The 21,696-nt window shown below is 35.9% G+C and overlaps 1 protein-coding gene across 4 annotated transcripts in view; it reads left to right on the top strand.

Moving 5' to 3' along the window:
- Window positions 1-21,696, top strand: part of LOC117402639 (glutamate receptor ionotropic, kainate 2) — a 211,012-nt gene that overhangs the window by 156,002 nt on the left and 33,314 nt on the right. For all 4 annotated transcript variants that reach the window (XR_009328750.1, XM_034003986.3, XM_059024630.1 and 1 more), the window contains 2 exons: window positions 3,084-3,202; window positions 6,785-7,002. Coding sequence is in view for 3 of the 4 variants with exons in the window: in XM_034003986.3 (XP_033859877.1) it covers window positions 3,084-3,202; window positions 6,785-7,002 (337 nt within the window). In the remaining variant the exon portion in view is untranslated. The remainder of the gene's footprint in view (window positions 1-3,083; window positions 3,203-6,784; window positions 7,003-21,696) is intronic.

Raw genomic sequence — 21,696 nt, 5'->3', positions numbered from 1 at the left:
GTGGATTCTGCCATCTGGTAGACAGTCTTTAATAGAAGACATTTAAATCCAATTTCATGCAAAGGTATTTGGTATGAGCTCTATAGGTGTCTAAGGTATCATGAAAATCACCTCCTGGTCCTGAGGCAGAACAATCCTGACTGGGAAATTCTGCAGTCAGTTCTCATCTGCGGTGGATAGATTGCTGATTCTGTTACAAGTCATCTTGATATTGACCTTGCACAGCCTATTGCTTCAGCAACTCTAAAGACCTGAGATAAAAAAGGTTATTTCTTCCAGATTAAACTGACAACGAAGCACTCAGCATGTTGCATACAAAAATAGGTCCACCATGCACCATACAATGGGATCTTTTTTGTATGCATAACAGCATTTTTGTTTCCCAAATCTGCTCAAGCTGGGTAAAATGATGACTCCCTACTGTGGTGCAAGACAGAAAATCTCTTTGCATGTTGTAATTATCGTATAATACTTCATAGCTCCAGGACACCTGGGGAACAGTTTCCATGCAAGGTTACTGTAAACAGGAACTCACATTAGTCATCTTAATGTAAGAACAGATCATTTAGTATTTTCATGCATTGCACAAGCTAACTTGTAAAAGACTGTTACAGCAAAAAGTACCTGTTTTAGAATATTGGGCACTGGATACCTTCAAAATGTCCTAATCCTACCACTCCAACAGAAAAGAAACCGGGTCATGATATTTAATTGAAAACCAATCAACCTTCACTAATGTAATGTCACTTTTACTTTAGAGAAATAAATGAAAAATCTCTTTCCAGGTAAAGGACGTGCTTTAAAGAAGGGATGTTGTTCTAATGTTGTGATAAGATGATGATGAAAATGGAGTGGTTGCTCGATTGAATTTTATTGAGCTGGAAAGATTATTGGGATTACTTTTTCTGAAGTGACAGACATTATTCAGATTTTCTTTTATTAAATGACAGAATTATTTCCTTTACATTCAAATATATCCATGAATTGCATTCTCTTTGACAGAGTGGCTTTAATGATTGAGCTTTTTTTTTTTTTACAGATTTATGTTTTATGTTTTTAAATCTATAATTTATGTTAAAGTTTGTTGAATAACTAATAGCTGGAATGATTGATCTGCACTGAACCTCAAGTGTTAGATTTACATTATACTATATGTGGCATATTTAGTGGGATTTATATACAAATGATACAATAATCAATTTTTCTTCCATAAATATGTATGTGTTTTACAAATGAGAATGTATGTGATTAACATTTTTTTTAATGGGATATTGAGCAACAATGTCTTCTCAAGTTTTATTTATTTATTTTTTTAAATTTTATTTTGCATACACATGTAAGCCTAGGATACTTGATGAGATTTCATTTTTGGTCAGCCAGTAACCAAATTTGCAGCCACAGATACAGCGAACATCATCTACTTTTTAATGGCTTTATCTCAAAGTCTGGACCTCGAAATTCATGAATCAAAACTTCTGACGCACTGACATTAAAATCCACTTTTAGTTTCATCTAGGTATTTTTTCACTCCACAAAATTGCTCCAGTACAGAGAAACATCATCTGTAATTGACAAACCCAGGACTGGAAGACCCAAAAAGCTGTCTGACAAGGATGAGTAATACTTGAAGATGATATCCTTAAGGAATAGAAAGAAGACAAGCGTTGAATTGACAACAGAACAGGCAGAAGGCACAGGTGTCGTTGTCCATCCATCAACAGTCCAAAGCACCTTTGACCATTGTTGCATAGTCCAATTTCTGTGTTTGTGTGCATATTTTAGCCTTTTAGTCTTGTTCCCCTTTCTTAAAAGAGGTATTCTTACTGCAACACATCCTTTAAGTCCTGATTTCAAGAGTGACCTTCGTACTGTTGATTTGATGGACAACTGCCTTCTGCCAGTTCTGTTGTCAATTCAACACTTGTCGTCTTTCTATTCCTTAAGGATATTATCTTCAAGTATTGCTCATCCTTGTTAGAAAGCTTTTTGAGTCTTCCAGTCCTGGGTGTGTCAATTACAGATGATGTTTCTCTGTACTTGTTGATTATGCTTTGGATACCACACCTGAAAATCGAGTGATGCGAGCTATTTCACTCAATGTTTTTCCTTCTTTATGCAAGTCAAGGTTGTTATAATAGTAGAAAACACTAGTGGAGGCTTTGAGTAAATTGTTGAAGCTCATAATGCATCAGAGTAGAAAAATGCAACATGTGTAAGATCAATCAGTACTACAGAACAAATGTTGCCCGAAAAGTGAGAGTTTATCTTCAAACTGGGAACTATGGAACCTCTGGAAATGCACATTCTATTCTGATAATCATGACACCATCCACAGAATTTTTGTATAATTACAATTCTTGAATAACAACAAGTTTACTGCACTGTGTTTACTTTTCTTTTTAAACAGCTGAAGAAGGGCTTTTGCACAAAATGTCCTGAAAATGAACGATTTTTTAATCTTTTAAAATTTTTGTGTACATTTTTAAAAAACCTTTTATATATCTATCTATCTATCTATATATATATATATATATATATATATATATATATATATATATATATATATATATATATATATATATATATAAATTATCAATACACTCTCCACCCTTAGTCTTGCTGTAAAACATTTGTTTTTCCCATAATTTGTGCCTGTACTGTATATATAATAGCACTGCAACCTCAGTTTAATGTTTTTCAAAAGTAATTTCTGTCCTTTTTTTACCCATTGTTTGGAAAAACATAATTTTATAAATATTACTGGTATGTCGAGTCTAGTGGTCATGTCTATACAGTGTTTATCTAAAACCCTGCCACAATAATACACTTCTTAGATTCACAATTTGAAGATAATCCTTTGAGTTGAATAGGGTTGTTGTTATTATTATTAATATTATTATTAGTAGTCGTAGTCGTAGTAGTTTTAGTAGTCGTATTAGTATTATTGTGACTATTGCTTATATTGGCTCTGTTTGTTTTACATTTAACCTGTTGGTCTCCCTCTGTTTCTGCAGGTGGATGGGCTTTGTTCTCACACTTTCTTCATCTGCTTAAAATCTGTTCTTCTTTGTCAATTACCACAGGTTTAGCCCCTATGAGTGGTATAACCCCCACCCATGCAATCCTGACTCGGACGTGGTGGAAAACAATTTCACCTTGCTAAATAGTTTCTGGTTTGGAGTTGGAGCTCTCATGCAGCAAGGTACACGATTCAGCCTGCTCCTCCCTTTGGGCACATGTCCCACTTTTTTGCTGGGGGTAACTGCTCTATCAGGCGCACAATGCTTGCATGGGTGCCTCTGTGCATGTAGCCAGTAGCAGTTATTTATTTATTTATTTATTTTTTGCATAAAGGGAATGTTAGAAACAAGCAATATCATATGCAGAGTATTTGTAGTCAAGAACAGGTAACCATTTGTCAGTCATGCATGCACTGTCATTCATTCCTTTTGAGACGTACAGGTGAGTATTCTATCAACCAAAAGGAACAGTACCCTGTTTCTTAGCCTTCAGTTTTCTGTAATTAAGAATCACATCTTCTCACATCTTCTCAGCTAGTTTGGGTCCCTAATAATTAAACAAAGTGAAATGAAAACACCCCTGGAATGAAACTTCAGTTTCATTCTGAGCAGATGTCTCAACTGCATGCTAAAAAATATGTTGCATTTCCTCCTGCCTAATGCAACATATTGAATTAGTTTCAGCTCCTTGTATATAATAAAAAGCTTTTTGATTAACAGACAACTTAGCATGTTCACTGTGGCATTGAACTTGCCACTCTCTGAATGGAGTATACAAAGGATTTAGCAGTCATTGGCAGAAATGTTACCTTTCATACTCATTAGGCTATTTTACCCTTAATCTGTATGTGGTTGCAAACAGCGATATATGTCGTATGATAGTATGTTGTATGATTTATCATACAACATACTATAGAGTGACATTTATCACCATAAAGTGGCAAGACCAGGCTAGAAATTACTCAAATTTGACTAGGAACATTGGGGAGAGGGTCACCCAAGCCATCCTTAGTGTAGCAAGGAGAGTAATACTTGGGATAATTTAACTTTCCTACTTTTGGGGGATTTTACACATTTTAAGCTAGTTTTCTAAACACAAGTTGAATAATGTTGTTGGACGATAAAACTATAATTTTATTCTCTAAACATGAATCAGGGCTACAATATTAGGTAACAACTACACCTACAACCAACTGCATAAACATGTTTGTCACAACAGGGACTTTTTATCAATATTTTATGCCAAAGGAATATGCCTTAACTAGCACCAAATCAGCAATGGATTCATCAGCAAAACTCTTTCTGTTAAATTGTACTAGATTTTGATCTAGTGGAAATAGAAGACAAAGACGATTTTGCAGACTTAGTTATGTTGAGAAGATGTGGTTGTAAAAAAAGACTGGCTAAGTAAGAATACTGTTTCTTTTGGCATGCCCCTATCACTGCACAGGACTACATAGTAGAGAGGCCCCCCTGTCCATGGCTTGCTAGCCCCCAGAAAACTGTGGGATATAGTGTTGGACATGACGTTACCTTGGGTACATGACAGTCAGCCCCAACCAGGCTCTGTTTCAGTGGCCTACAGTAGGTGGTACCATCTCTCAGGTACATGGGTAAGATACGAACTTGTGGTAATGTGACCTCAGTATCAGAACTTCCCACTGTTCTTTCTTCCCCAGTCTCTGGTTTTGCACTGTGCTGTTTGTCTAAGAGCAGTCCGAACTGCTGAGCATCCTGGGTAATGTTTTTATTGTTCGATCATGTCTAACTGTGTGCCAGACAGGGCTGAGGGAGCATAAGGAGCAAGGTATAGTTCTCTTTTTCCTTACAGCATTCTAGGCTGGACCTGGAGTTGGCTGTCATGTCCAAGTGTTCTTCTTGAACAACATGTGGTAATATGAACCGTGGGGAAGTTTTCATTGTAGTCGTTCATGTCAGGACCCAAACTTACATAAATTACTTCATTCAAATTTACAGAAATGTTAAGCTTTCTGCCTTTCCCACGCTCCACATTACCTGTTGCTTCAAGTATGAATTTACCAGAATGCAACTTTGCTTTCTTAAACTGAATAGAAACCCCATTGAATTTGCCCCAGGCCACACACACACACAGACACCTCCTACCCTTTTCATTTTACTGCATGTAACTAAAGAATACTAATCCAAAATTACATTTCTTGATCTGTTTTTTAAAACTGATCATCAACAAAAAATGTAATTATTATTATTATTATTATTATTATTATTATTATTATTATTATTATTATTATTATTATTATTATATTACAATTTAGATTCATACATTTTGGGAACACTAAATCTTGCCATCATTCCCCACTGGTCACCCACATTAAAACAAATAAATCATGTATTAAATGGTAGTAGTTTAAATGTGATTTTAGTATTAACTGGAGAACTCTCTGTTTGATTAAATCATGAGCAGGCAACTCCAGCAACTACTAAGAAGTATATAAGTACTTTGTGTAAAATGTGATTTCTGTGTACTGATATGGGAAATGCTGGAAGTCTTAGTTGTGCTAATAATTAAAAAAAAAAAAAAAAAAAAAAAAAGCCTTGTTTATTGCTGGGCTGCAGTATGTGGAAGTGGTAGGTATGTACTTACCGACTCACCTCATACCAGAACCAAACAATTAGCTTTCACGTTTACACTAGTTTACACTTGCTTAAGTGACCATAGGGTAGAATGTAAAATATAATAGGACAATAAAGAATGTCAATTCAGAGGTCAGCTAAAAAACAGTGATTTCAATACATTTTTATTTAGAACTGTAATGCAGATTGATGGTAGGAGACTACCAGACATGTGAACACCAAGCCTTGAACATGACAGAGATGACTGTGCTGATGTGTGGTTTTTGTTCCTAAGAGCAAAGGCCAGCCTCACCTGTAGTCTAGATGTGATATCATTTACTCTTTATCTACTTTATCATGCAATTTTTAGTTTGTTTTTATCAAATCTTATGACAAATGTGGTCCCTTGACATTTGCCCATTCCCTGTATTGGGGTAAAAAATATCATACCAGGCTGGCCTAAGATGGTCCTGGACTGAATTTGGAATAGGCCAAATGAATATGCACTGACATGCCAGTTTAATGGAAATGCATCTGTCACTGAACATTCTGACAATCAATAGCATTCGGGCCCATTAACAATGTCTTCTGACAAATGTTTTCAAAAGTATGTAGAGTCATCCAGGCAGGACATGTTTAATGAGTCACATGGTTCCATGGAGTTCCGGTCATGGAGCTCCCACTTTGGCGTGGATTAAAATATGGTGGCATCATAACAATTAGAAAGCCATAAGCTTCCATTTAATTCAGGCTTTGTTTTTCAATTCAATGGCACTGTTCAATTAGACTTAGGAGGACATGGCATAAACACACCAACGGATTTGCAAACATGCCAAAGAATTTTGTTTACATTCGATACACCATTAATTTAAATGACACATACACTTTAACTGAATGGAATATAATGCAGACGCACCAAGGCCATTCACCATCCAGGTCTCATTAATTAGAAACTGTCCTCATCGAAAAGGACCAGCCATTTAAATCCCACAGGTCTATACAGACCAGAACCAGTTTGGTTCTTCTCGTTCCACTTGAGTCTTGTCTGTTGTTCTACAAAGTCTGGTCCTTTCCTGCTATAATGTGAGGATGCCAAATTGCCTACGACTACAACTGCAAGAATGTAGAACTTTGAGACCTAGTGGTTAACCCCCTTTCCTCTTTTCTGTTAGGTTCTGAGCTCATGCCCAAAGCCCTTTCCACCAGAATTGTTGGGGGTATCTGGTGGTTTTTCACACTGATCATCATTTCTTCATACACTGCTAACCTAGCCGCATTTCTAACAGTGGAACGCATGGAATCGCCCATAGATTCGGCAGACGATTTGGCTAAACAAACGAAAATAGAATACGGGGTAGTGGAAGATGGTGCCACAATGATGTTTTTTAAGGTAGGTGACTTTTTATCTCTTTTTGAAAGATAGCCAAAATAACACTTAATGGGATAGATAGGGCCTGAAAGATCAGTTATCCCAAACAGTAGGTATAGTAGCTTCAATATATATATATATATATATATATATATATATATATATATATATATATATATATATATATATATATTTTTTTTTTTTTTTAATGTACCATTTTATAATGTTTGCAATCATTCAAAGTGTTTTTTTTATTGCTGTTACGCCAATATATATATATATATATATATATATATATATATATATATATTTTTTTTTTTTTTTGAATAACGTTCTTTGATGTCTGTTCAAAGTTGCATTGACAAAGAGTTCAGGAGCTACTCGAGTTCTGTTGCTTGCCAATGGAATATGTAATGTAGGTTAGAGCAGCCAAAATGTTTTAATATTAGCAAGCACCAGCACCATCTTTTTGTGCTGGAGTGCATTGCTAGAAAAACAAAAGGAATTTTGATCCACAGTGGCTGATCACTAGATAGTGCTGGCTCTTATTTCTACAAACAACACTGTGCCACGTTGTGACACGTTACATTGTGACATAAAGCAGGTATACATGTGTTATTAAAGGTGTTGATGATTATTAACAAGGAATATGTTACAACAACATTTGAATGACACATTAATAGCTTCCCGTATATTACACGAGTGATTATAAGTCACCTCCCCATTGTAGCCTATGTGCATCTGGAAGACATCAAAATGACTGAACCATTACGGTCAACATACCTAAAGGGGAGAATGATGAGAAACAATACACAACAAACAAATACAGTAGAACGTCCAAGTTACGAAGACCAAACTTGTGAAAATCCAAATTGTATAGTGTGGCAAGAAGATGCAGTCATGTGAAATGTTCACATCGATTGGTGTAAGAGACCAAATATCATTCTTTGAGGGAAAGGCCAAATCCAACAAGGTGTAGTTAGAAGGTCTGCCATTTAGCTAGCTGAGCTTTCTAAAAATAAAGGCTGTCAGGACAGCTGCAGAAGCTGTCAAGGGGAGAGATAGAATCAAAATACATTGGGATTACCGGGGAAGGTTTTTAGATGACAAGTTGTGGCTTGACAACTATTCCCCAAAAATATTTAAAGCATTGATTGCTGGTATGTACTATAAAAGAGTAAAGGTTGTACTGTGTATAAATATTCTGATAACAAAATACCTAGAGCACAGTATTGAGCCCAACAACCAGATACACATATGTATCCTATACAACAAGAGTATAAGTTCAAATATATGATGTTTGCCAATCCCCGCTATAACTCATCAAAAGTATTTAATAACTCAATATTGTTTAGCATTGATTATACAATATAACTGGTGTTTCCGATACATATTTTTTGAGATGCAGCATTATGAATTTCTAAGGATGAAAAAGTACAAAACACAAAAGAAAAGAATGATGCACAATTATAATCAGAAAAATGTAATATCCTACAGGCTTGGAACTCAATTAATACCCATATTGTATGTGGTAGAAAGCTGCAGGCAATTGATTGCTTTCAGTCTGGGCACACAGTCAGGACTTGTCCGGTATTCATTTCACGACAAGTATGTTTGCACTCTTGCACAACTTGAATATTCATGATTTATTTATGATAATTGCATGATGTGTAATGTATAGATGGGGACAGAATTTGCATTAGAATGGTGAGTAGCAGGTGAATGGTTCCCTACACAGTGATCCCTGTGGCACACTGCCGACAGGCATGCATGGAAGAGAAAGCTGGACTGACAGCAGGGGTACAAACACAGAGGAGTACCAGGAAAACTAGCAGTTAGCCAATTTAGGGTATTCAATAAATGTAAAATATGTATATACGATGTACAGTATCACTGATAATTAAGACTTATGGTATGACAGGGTGTTGTGGTATGGTGAAATAGCACAACGACTGTGGATGTTGCAACACCTCTAACCCGAGAGAGAGAGAGAGAGAGAGAGAGAGAGAGAGAGAGAGAGAGAGAGCGAGAGAGAGAGAGAGAGATTATTCTATATATAATACAAAAACTATAAACACCACCAGTGCCAGTACTTATTTTTTCTTGTGTTTCTAAAATATTAGTTGGTGGTATAATTATAACAATCAAATTTCATTGCTGTCATTGCCTTAGATTGATTGCAGTGTGTGATGTGCCGATGAGTTTGATGGTGTTTGAAAGCACTGTGCTTGAGAATTACATAGTGGTAAAATGTCTTTGCCTACCAAGATTTGCTCTTTGTGTGTAGAGTAGATCAGTATCAAATAATTGACATTAAGTGTTATTTATTGACCCCGGAAAGCTTTGTCAATATGACCCTGTCCCCAAAACATGCAATGCATTGTGACTGACTCAGCAAAATGGGCTCCATTCAAATGTTTGTCCCAGATGTATTACTTTTTGTCAAAAACAAGGGATACATTTTTTTTTTAGCAGTTATTTTTTTGTGTCCATAGAGACTACAACAATAATGCTGAATATTGTTACTATTGAGTCTCACTTATTAGCTAATGTAATTGCATCTAATTACGACTCAGAAATTGAGTTATTTTTCACTCTGTTTCCCTTGGCAGTTGTTTAAGTGAGACGGTTATGGTTTTCTTTAATTCATCGTCTTGACAGAAAAAAGGAAAAAACCCTCAGAAGATATTTGAATCGCTATAAGAAAGAAAATTAAATCATTAGTAAACATATCATTTGTTAGCTCAGAAATACAAAAAAAGTCTGCCAATTTAAATATGAGCTAAACACATTATAGTGCATGCTGTGTGCAGCCTTAGAACCCCTTGGTTCATTAAATTTAAATAACACATATAAATATGTTTCATTAAAGTTGTAAAACAAATACAAATTAATCATACTTTTTTCATGTAGGGAGTTTAAAGAAATCCCATGTTTATTGTTAAGAGGTAATTTTTAATTATCAGATGCAATTGCAGTTTGTGTGAACTCACGGCAACATGAATTTTCCAGACATTTCATTCATCAATATACAGTAGAATTTGCAATATCAGAGGTTGTGTGGATAGGGGGAAGATTCAATAAAAAAATACAGCTTCTTTACGATGACATTTAACCAAATTGTCCAGAGTCCCTGTATATGTGTTTAAAATTAAGGGCATAGAGAATGGTAACACAAGTTTTCAAACCTTTAGCTACTATAGTTGTGTGTAATGGTGCCATAAAACTGGGAAATAGGTGCATTTTTTTAAAATTGAATCTACCCTGAAAAAAACTGGCAGAGGTGTATAAAAACAATTCACGAACGAGAGGAGGCCATTCGGCCCTTCTAAACTTGTCCGGTTCCTAGTAGTTTATTGATTTCAAAATGTTGTCAGTTGGGTCTTAAATGATTCAATTGATTCTGCCTCAACAACATGACTTGGTAGCCCTTCTACACTATCAACAGTGAGGCTAAATTATTCTAAGTAGGATATTTTATTGTAGGAAAGAGCGACAGATGTACTGGAGGAATATGAAACAGGAGCATTGCGTTTGAACCTTGGCTTACTGCCAAGAAAATGTCACAATAAAGAGAGACTCCCCCTGAAAAATAACAGTTAGCATTGCAGCACGGAGCACCACAGGCCATCTTTGTGATCTGCTGTATTTGAGCCATCAGTAGACCTGAGACGAATACATAATGACATACCATAACAGATGTTATCATTTTGGTTAGTTCCCGATCTATGTCAAAAAGTGCTTATGAGGGAAAACATAAAACCAAATGAAATCTAAACACACTGTACTTCAAAACCCTGAAACTAAGTGAATCAGTGGCACAGTCGTAATTTCTTAATGTTAGAAAAATATAATTGTATTGGTAAGTCCTTCCAAAAACACAAATATCACTTTAGTAAAGGCTACAGCTAAGTAACCACTGATGTCAAACTGTCTTTTCCCTCTGCAGTGAAAGTCATTCAGGTCATTCAGGTCCTCCCCTTTTATTGATTAATATGTTCTATGTCTTATACAGAAGAATGTACTGTATCGGTTAAAAAGATAAACATGATATGATGTATCTGTTGTGATGGTGACTGTACAGTATCTTTTGTTAATGGACTATATACTACATGCAGTGTTTCTGCTGTGTATACATACATTGATATGCTGTTGTGTAAATGTTTATTTTAAAGCATATGGGTCAAAACCCCCGTGTCTATGGACGGTTCCAAAGATGTGTTGGCTCAGTACCATTTTTTCTTATGTTTCCTTCACTTACATCTCATTAATCTCAAAGTGAAGTTCTTTGTTGAGTTATAATTCTGCCCTTTACTGTTTTTTTTCAGTGATTTAGCATGTGAATTATCAGAGATAGTATAAACCCTACACAGCTTTTTTTTGTTGCTCAGAATAAGAAAAAATTGCAACCACAAGGCAAATATTGGTGCACTGTTTTATAATTCCATACTCTTAATGATGTTGAACACTATTTTGATAGGTATTTTTAAACCTTTAAATGTTGCTTAAATGTTATATATATATATATATATATATATATATATATATATATATATATATATATATATATATATATATATATATATATATAATATACAGACGTGCTCAAATTTGTTGGTACCCTTACAGCTCATTGAAATAATGCTTCATTCCTCCTGAAAAGTGATGAAATTAAAAGCTATTTTATCATGTATACTTGCATGCCTTTGGTATGTCATAGAATAAAGCAAAGAAGCTGTGAAAAGAGATGAATTATTGCTTATTCTACAAAGATATTCTAAAATGGCCCGGACACATTTGTTGGTACCCCTTAGAAAAGATAATAAATAATTGGATTATAGTGATATTTCAAACTAATTAGTTTCTTTAATTAGTATCACACATGTCTCCAATCTTGTAATCAGTCATTCAGCCTATTTAAATGGAGAAAAGTAGTCACTGTGCTGTTTGGTATCATTGTGTGCACCACACTGAACATGGACCAGAGAAAGCAAAGGAGAGAGTTGTCTGAGGAGATCAGAAAGAAAATAATAGACAAGCATGGTAAAGGCAAAGGCTACAAGACCATCTCCAAGCAGCTTGATGTTCCTGTGACAACAGTTGCAAATATTATTAAGAAGTTTAAGGTCCATGGAACTGTAGCCAACCTCCCTGGGCGCGGCCGCAAGAGGAAAATCGACCCCAGATTGACCAGAAGGATAGTGCGAATGGTAGAAAAAGAACCAAGGATAACTGCCAAAGAGATACAAGCTGAACTCCAAGATGAAGGTACGTCAGTTTCTGATTGCACCATCCGTCCCTTTTTGAGCGAAAGTGGGCTCCATGGAAGAAGACCCAGGAGGACTCCACTTTTGAAAGAAAAACATAAAAAAGCCAGACTGGAATTTGCTAAAATGCATATTGACAAGCCACAATCCTTCTGGGAGAATGTCCTTTGGACAGATGAGTCAAAACTGGAGCTTTTTGGCAAGTCACATCAGCTCTATGTTCACAGACGAACAAATGAAGCTTTCAAAGAAAAGAACACCATACCTACAGTGAAACATGGAGGAGGCTCGGTTATGTTTTGGGGCTGCTTTGCTGCGCCTGGCACAGGGTGCCTTGAATCTGTGCAGGGCACAATGAAATCTCAAGACTATCAAGGCATTCTGGAGCGAAACGTACTGCCCAGTGTCAGAAAGCTCTGTCTCAGTCGCAGGTCATGGGTCCTCCAACAGGATAATGACCCAAAACACACAGCTAAAAGCACCCAAGAATGGATAAGAACAAAACATTGGACTATCCTGAAGTGGCCTTCTATGAGTCCTGATCTGAATCCTATCGAACATCTATGGAAAGAGCTGAAACTTGCAGTCTGGAGAAGGCACCCATCAAACCTGAGACAGCTGGAGCAGTTTGCTCAGGAAGAGTGGGCCAAACTACCTGTTAACAGGTGCAGAAGTCTCATTAAGAGGTACAGAAAACGTTTGATTGCAGTGATTGCCTCTAAAGGTTGTGCAACAAAATATTAGGTTAGCGGTCCCATCATTTTTGTCCATGCCATTTTCATTTGTTTTCTTATTTACAATATTATGTTGAATAAAAAATCAAAAGCAAAGTCTGATTTCTATTAAATATGGAATAAACAATGGTGGATGCCAATTACTTTTGTCAGTTTCAAGTTATTTCAGAGAATTGTGCATTCTTCGTTTTTTGTGGAGGGGTACCAACAAATTTGAGCACGTCTGTATATATAATTGACTTGTAAAGTTGCCATCTAGTATAATTAATAAACAATATTAGATTTAGGACACTGTTCTTACATTGAAGTACAGTTTGCTTTATAGTCAGCAATGGATCATTTTATTGTCTTGGCAAACCGTATTTGATGATGTTTCATTTCCATTGTGAAAACAAGGTTTGTCATGTAATTTCTTCTATATTTAGGTAGTGCTGCCAATATCTCTAATACAGTAAAAGCCATCTTAAAAACAAAGGAGTCGTACAATATTTACTAGGGCCTTGTTACACTCTGTTGTAATATATGATAAGAGCAATGTTCCCACAATAGGAAGGTGGGCCTGCTCTTTACTACTGTAATTGTCATAGTAATATGTTTTTGCTACAGAAGTCATCAGTAACAAGCATGTTTCATTATATTTGATGCTATAACAAGCAGAGCAGACAGGTAGACTTAGAAGTATCAATTTGCTTACGATTGTAAGTCGCCCTGGATAAGGGCGTCTGCTAAGAAATAAATAATAATAATAATAATAATAATCAATCAGTCTGTCAATTGATGTTAACTTGACCTTTTTATTTTTTTGTTTGTTTTTGTTCTCAAGAACACCAGTGGCAAACTATGATATTTATTGATGTCATTTTTATTTCAGAATAATTTCTCAGTAACAGCATTGTAGATTTTGTAAGTTAGAATACAATTATAGCACTACTGGTAAATGAGGTATGATGCATTGGTAGGTATCTTTAACCTGCATTTCCATTCATGAGCTGAGTGTCACATTGCTCATTTGTTTCTAAGTGCAATGATGCATCAATGACTAGAAAATAACAGACACTGATGAATTAGTCCAATTAGTCTCTGTTTGATCAATTGGTATAGGAGTAAGCCCAAACCTAAATTTGGATTCAGGATTTTTTCATTCAGGAAAACAACGTATAAATTTGATCTGATGCATTAATGGAAGCATGCATATATATATGTGTATATATATATATATATATATATATATATATATATATATATATATATATATATATATATATATATATATAATAGATGGGCTTCAGTGATAATTCCATCCAGGGTTTATGTGACATCATAAACTACAAGACCTAGGTCAAGTAGTTTATAATCTGTCGCAAAATTATTGACCAGAGGGAAGCCTATTGTTACCAACAGGGGCCTTTAAAGGTAACAATAGTCTTCCCGAGGGGCATTTCATTTTCCACTATGGCAGAGTCTGAAGTACATATTTAATATATGAATCAGTCAAGAAAATAAGTGAGGCAAGGTTGAATAATAAATATGACTTTATATATTGTGTTTAAATATAGCTGCTACAGCATACTTAAATAAATATTGACTTATATATTTTGTTTAAACATAGCTGATACAGCATAAGTAAATAAATAAATAACAAATACATAACGGAAAATGTTTTTGAAGTTCATACCGCATAGTTATCAAAGTTTTTCTCCATCTCCGTCTGGTTGGCTGACTGCTGCATAATCCAGTTTATATCCCGCCCGTCATATTTGTTTTCGTTGAGTTGAATTTGTTTGAATTTCAGAAAGTTAGAAAACAGTGACAGTGATGTTTAATCACCATTTTAGTGTTTGGAGCATCTTTAATTTGTAGTATGTTTTATAATTCATTTTCTGTTAACTTTTCTGTTAGAATTGGTGTTCAGCCATTTTCTCTTGTGAAGAGTGCAGGGGAGAAGGCTTTCCTTTGAAAAGGGGCGAGACTGACAGTGATGTGAACCAATCACATGACAGACGGAGGCTATTGACCGGTGGTTTAAGGATGTTAGGGCAATAGTTCAATCTATTTTTCCTCCTATGATGAGGTTTTTCACTAATCACGGCTAGGATTTCCAATCACTGATTCATATACAGTAGAACGCCAGAGTTATGAACACCTAGGGAATGGAGGTTGTTCATAAGTCTGAAATGTTTGTAACTCTGAAAACTGGATTTTCAATGGTTTTATTAAATATGCACACCTGCTATCTACATCCTCAATCTGGCGAATACTACAAGGAGACAGCACAGTAATGGAATACTCATATTGTTATGGTTCTAGTCTTTAAAACAGTACTGTAAATGGAAAAAGTCTAATTTGAAGTTACCATTGAAATTGTAACTGTAGCAAAAAACACAGATTTAAATTTCCATGAAAACCTAGGTTAACGTAGTGCATGTTTTAACAAAATTAATTTGTGCAGCTTGCCTCCTTTGGCTTGAAAAAAAAAAAAAAAAAAAAAGTGCCTTGTTTAAAACTAAAATGTTTCTAGTAAAATTGCCTGCACTTGCTTTGAAATCTGCTTCACCTTTCTGGATACATTTATTGGTAGTAATTTTGCCTTCTCTGTGACCAGCATGCTGCTTATAGGAGCGCCTATGTGGTTGCATTGCACTCATGGGTGAGTGATTGCATACTTCTGGTTCAAAGTGGGTGTTCGGTAGGCCGGTCAGTTCTTAACTCTGGTGTTCGCAACTCTGAGGTTCTACTGTATATATTACCACACAATAATATGTCTCGAGTTGGTTTTAAGCCATAATGCATTGCTACCTCAAAACCAAAAAGAGAGTTTTTGTGTGGTAATGTTATCGTTTGAATCAATTATTATTTGCTATATTCTATGTTTCTTACCTTCTTTCTCAAGCTGTTTTTGTTTTGCTTCTTGTTTGTGTAAACTGCGACACGCTGCTGTAGAAAATGCTGCATTCATACTTATGTCAGTGCAATGCTGCAAAGAATGCTTCAGAGAGAAGGTGAGAAAGTCATCCCCTTTTTTTTTTTTTTTTTATTGACAAGATAAAATTCGAAATATGTTTGTCCGGGTCTTTTTCAGTTATTTAGTGAAATTCTCTCATTTCTCGCACTGAACGTAAATACGACTTTGTGAGGTTCATGTGAGTAAGTGTTTTTCTTCTTGTATTTTCATTTTCTTGCTGTTTTATAAACATTTGTTAACCCACTGTCGTCAGGTGCACATGGTGTGGGGAATAAAAGGCAGTACTTCTCCCAATAATAATCTTATTATTGGGTGTTTTATTTTAAAAGAACACAAAAGAGTCCGCCCCTCTACCATCAATGATATGGGTACACGGCGGGCTTGCAAACCCAAAATAAAATAACCCCCTACTATGGTCACCTTCCGGTTTCCACCTACCGTTAAGGAGGTCCATCTAGGAGGCAGCATACCACCATCCTTACACAGCGCCCTTTCTGGTCGGGAATGAGATTTACAACATTGATCCTTTATCTCTTTATCACACCCATTAAGTAAAGTTAAGATTCTTTGAGTAAATAGCAGTTTGCCCTCAGAATACCTTGTCACTATCAGGAACTCAACCCCTAAGTTTTCAATATTTAATTTAGCCAGTGAATTGTTTTTACAGCTTTAAGCCACCATTCAGGATAGTGGTAAAAGCACAGACACAGACCTCCCATACTTTATGTTCATAATAATAATAGTAATAATAATAATAAATCTTTATTTATATAGCGCAATTCATATGCAATACAGATCAAAGCACTTTACAAGCAGAATAAAACACAGAAACAATTATTAAAAGCAGAAGTAACAACAAAACTAAAACTAAAACATGTTAATATTAAGAAAAAGCAATATTATAAAAATATGTTTTTAATCGAGATTTGAAAATAACAATTGAGGGTGACTCTCTAATAAAAGCCGGTATAGAGTTCCAGAGTGTGGGAGCATTAAAACAGCAAGCAGCCTCTCCCATCTTTTTACGATTCACCCTCGGAATGCACAGGAGACCAGCATCAGCTGATCTAAGAATGTGTTCCGGCTGGTATGGAATCAGCATGCCATTCAAGCAGTCTGGAGCTAATCCATTCGATGCTTTAAATACTAGTAATAAAACTTTAAAATCAATCCTATAACGAACAGGAAGCCAATGCAATAATGCCAACACAGGAGTAATGTGAGCCCTTTTTTTGTTCTTGTTAGCATTCTAGCAGCTGCATTTTGCACAAGCTGCAGGTGTGATAAAGCATGGCATGTAAGTCCAGAAAATAAAGCGTTACAGTAATCTAATCTAGAAAAAATAAAAGCATGTACAAATTTCTCAGCATCATCCAAGACAGAAAGGGTCTAACTTTAGCAATATTTCTCAAATGATAGAAAGAGACTCTAGTAATATGTTTAATATGCAATTCAAAGCAAAGTTCAGAGTCAAAAATAACCCGCAGGTTTCTCACCTCAGATTTTACATTTGAGTTTAACAAACCTAAATCAATATTTGTCCACTTCAATCTGTTGCTTAGAGCCTAAAAGTAGGACTTCTGTCTTATCCTGATTTAACTGTAAAAGATTTTGAGACATCCAGCTTCTAATATCAGCAAGACACTTGAATAAGACATTGATAGCTGTTATGCCACCTAGTATATACAACCTCCCCTGTGACTAATAGTAGGAGCAAGAGTTGACAGGGGAGGTTGTCTATACCAGTGTCAGTCTCTGTTCTTTCTCCTGTAGAGTGCCCTCCTGCTGAGGGAAGGTTGTTATTGTGCCCTGTGGAACAAGGTAGTCACTTTTGAAGCCATCGGTGAGGATCTGCTGGTTACAGGAAAGGTTGAAGCTCCTTCAATCCTGTCCCCTATTGGGAGTTACTGTGGAGAATGCTGATACTCTAGTGGCATATTTCCCTTTGAGATTTGACTATAATAAATGGTGATCCAAGGATGACACAAGCATTGCATTCTTTGAAAAAAACAAAAAAAGAAAATCCTTAAAATGGGCTAAACATGCAAAAGCTTCCTATAAATGTCATATTTTAACTTTTGTTTTTCATGACTACTATTTTAGAAGCAATACGCCATTTCTACATCTCAGCTTTCCCACAACTCTCAACAATTATTTCTGCCAGTAAGCAGAAGTTGTAATTGTGGTTCAAGAAAAAGAAAGATGTTGCTGCATATTTCAATAATCCCACGAACACTTTCTCAACCATTCTGGAAAACTGAGATACAATAATATGGGCCTATGAACAGCCAACTGTAGATGCAAGTTTCCAGTTTGCTCTATACCCTGATGTTGAGTACGCCTTGCTTTTGTGGTTTAAAAATGCTGGTGCTGATTTGTAAAAATGAACACTTTCAGTGTTAACAGCAGGTATTTAGAAATATATATATATATCTATATATATATGTATATATATAAAATACTCACAGGCTTTGCTTGATAGGCTTTAGATGCAACACTACTAGAGTCAACTAGGGATCTTTTTTTTTTTTTCCTTCTTCATATCACAAAAAATGAAGTTAGATACTTAAAACAGATTGAATTTTCCAGAGGGTGACATAAAGGTCATACAATCTGATTTGGGTTCTTGAGACAGTGGAGGCAGGTGTTAATGAATTCTCTGAAGAGTTTTTTTTAAGACAACTGCTTAGTTCCGAAATATTAAGATAACTTCAGAGTTTGAAACAACAAGCAAGAGACAGAGAGAAAAAAAAACCAGATGCATCAAAGAGAATTATTAAGTGTATTTTATATGAATTACACGTATATTTCACAGTATATTTCTAAAACGCAAATGTAACAAGACCTCAGATCCCTACTTTTAATCCCCCATCAATTACATTAATTCAAATTGCAATGGTGTTGCATTACTGTACTCAATCAGATGACTGTCTAACCCCATCAATCGAGCAAAGAGCAGATGGTCCTCATCCTTCCAACAGAAAACGCAAAAACTCATTGGTCTTCTCATCCAAGTCATGGTTGTGCCTCCCTTGGCCCGTTAAAACAAGATGCTAATCCAAAACTTTCCAACCTGTATTTTAACAGCTAAAACTAGATTTACTAAGATTGGTGTTCATCAAAATGGGGTCCAGTTTATTTAGTGTAAAGGCTGGTTCACACTGGGCATACGATTCATACGAAAGCTACTAACGCATCACCTTGTGTACAAATCGTAAACGCAACGGACCAGTTGCCAGATCTCAACTTCTCTGTGCTAAGTTTGTGACGTCACTCGCGTTCAACCAATCACGTTCAAGTTCAAGTTCAAACTGCTTGCAAGTTCAAACGGCGTAATGACTTTAATTTAAAAATAATAATTTAATAATTTAATAATAATAGATAATTAATGACGAAATGCTAATCGAGCAAGTGTGTGGCTGTCCATGGCTGTATGATATGGGAAGGCCAGATTATAAAGACAGCATTAAAAAAGAAAATTGCTGGCAGGCTATCGCGAAAGCCTTGAAGTCGGATGGTGAGCACGATATGTACGTGTTTGTTTTTCATCTTCAACTGAATCAAGCATCAGCACAGCAGGCTGTAAATAAAACAATGAAAAACTAACAAGGGGAGGAAATTAAATATTTATAAACTGTAGGAAGCAAGTTATATACAAATGAGGCTGTATATGTTTTACATTCTCACTGATCACAATGTGGCCTCTATATCCACATATTCACTGTTCTGAAAACGCCCACAGAAGCTGTATCATTAATTAAGAATGACTGACTCATACAGAGCATCGATAAAATAAACACTGCGCACTGTGACTTACTGCATTTTAACTTTCAAGTGTATTTTACTTATTTTAGAAAAAAATCTTTAACAGCGAATGTGTGGAAAACGCTAGTATAGAAGCCTGTGCTAGTCTGAGCATATTTTCGTCACAGAATGCACGGCGAGATGGAGAAGTTTGAGGGACAAGTTTGCCAGGGAGAAAAAGTCTATTCAGGAAAAAAAGTGGCTCCGAGACGAGCAGGAAGGAGAAGTCGGCTTTTTTTGAAACCCTGGGCGTTTTATCTCCCCATATAAGACACAAAAGAAGGTAGGAATCTTAAAAAAAGGGTAACAAAAAAAAAAAATTCTTACACAAGTTACTCCCTTCCTACAGCTTTCATATCAACAAGAAGAACTATCCATATGGCACATTGCATTTATATATATATATATATATATATATATATATATATATATATATATATATATATATATATATATACACACACATTATATACATATATACCACCAGATCAAGCCAAAACTGCTGTCCTAACTTTTTTTTCACAAGCTATGTTTAACACAGTATTTCAGTTTGTTACAATGTTTCAAACACTTTAATTAGAACCCTCTCAGGCAATGCAAGCGATACATTGTTTGAGGTGTGAATGGAAATTGCTCTTTATTTATGTTCAATGCAACACGTTAAGCGCACAGTGGCACCGCTTATAGCAACCTTTGGAATTGTATGGCAGTATTTGCACCTGAAAAAAAAAAAAGAACCAGAGATATCTATCCTGTAAATAAGATAAATAAAACAAACATTAATAAAACAAAAAAGTTACCTATATAGAAGATAGTTATTTTTAAGCTAAATTAAATTATTAGCTTAAGTTTAAGTAAATTATTTGGTCACTTACCTCCATTTTATCTTATGACAGAACCTTTGGAAACATCCCCAACTTTGCCTCCAAGTGCCCGGAAGTAAATGACCCCATCACACTGCTAAACAGTTTATGCAAAGACGGTTTTGACCCCGAAGACAAGGCTTCCATTGATACCCCCCTTTTTAAGTAATCTGTCCCCTACAAATGTACCATCCACTTTAGTAGTGTGGGTTCTATCTCCATCGCCTTCACCAGTCCCACAAACCCCTCTTTCAACTAGAAAGCGCAGGGCAGGTCCAAGCGGGTATGAGACGGTGTGGCAAAGTGGTTAGCAGTGTGCAGGTGCAGGTGATCAATAAACAGACAGACAATTATAATCCAGGTGCAATGTTGTTTAATGGTTTTTTAAATCCAATGGCCTGATGGTAAAACAACAGTAAATAATAACAATGGTAATGAAGCAATACAGCGGCATGTATTGCTTATCTGTGGGTTGGCCCCAAAATAATAAGTCCAGTTTTTAGTTCACCCACACGTAACACATTCACAAACACAAACACAGTGTGCTCTAATGCTGGTGGTGAATACAGTTCTTTAGTGTTAAACAAAAGTGCAGTGTTGTTGATCCGGGTTTAATGCTGGCCTTTGGCGACAGCTCCAGATCGTGTTAGCCGTCCAGATAATTACAAACAGTATCATTAACGACAAACAAAACACTCACATTTCACAATATGGGTTCTCCTTCTGGTCCTTTAATAGAACCATTCACAAAGGAGCAGATCACATCACTACGTCCCCTTTTTATAACGTCACCCATGACCCCTTGGTCAACGAGCGCATCCGCTCCTCCTATCCGCGGATGCCATGCCGTTTCCCGTCTGGGTCATTGAGTTTGTATACCGTAGCTTTGCCCCCTTTCTAGATGGCTGACTTCCACCTAACCCTGGGAATAAACTGTCGTGCCATTTAGTCCAGGGTATTCTGTTCCTTTTATGCAGCTGCCTCACAGGTTGGGAGGGAGATTTAACACCAAGAATCATTCGATCTCTGTCACAGAAGGAAATTTGCAATGCCAAAATACTGAAAGCATTTTCAATAACCCTGAC

Source organism: Acipenser ruthenus, chromosome 5 (genome assembly GCF_902713425.1).
Source record: "Acipenser ruthenus chromosome 5, fAciRut3.2 maternal haplotype, whole genome shotgun sequence".
NCBI classification, from domain to species: domain Eukaryota; kingdom Metazoa; phylum Chordata; class Actinopteri; order Acipenseriformes; family Acipenseridae; genus Acipenser; species Acipenser ruthenus.
Note: the sequence above shows the minus strand (reverse complement) of the source record. Positions and strands in the feature narration are given on the sequence as shown.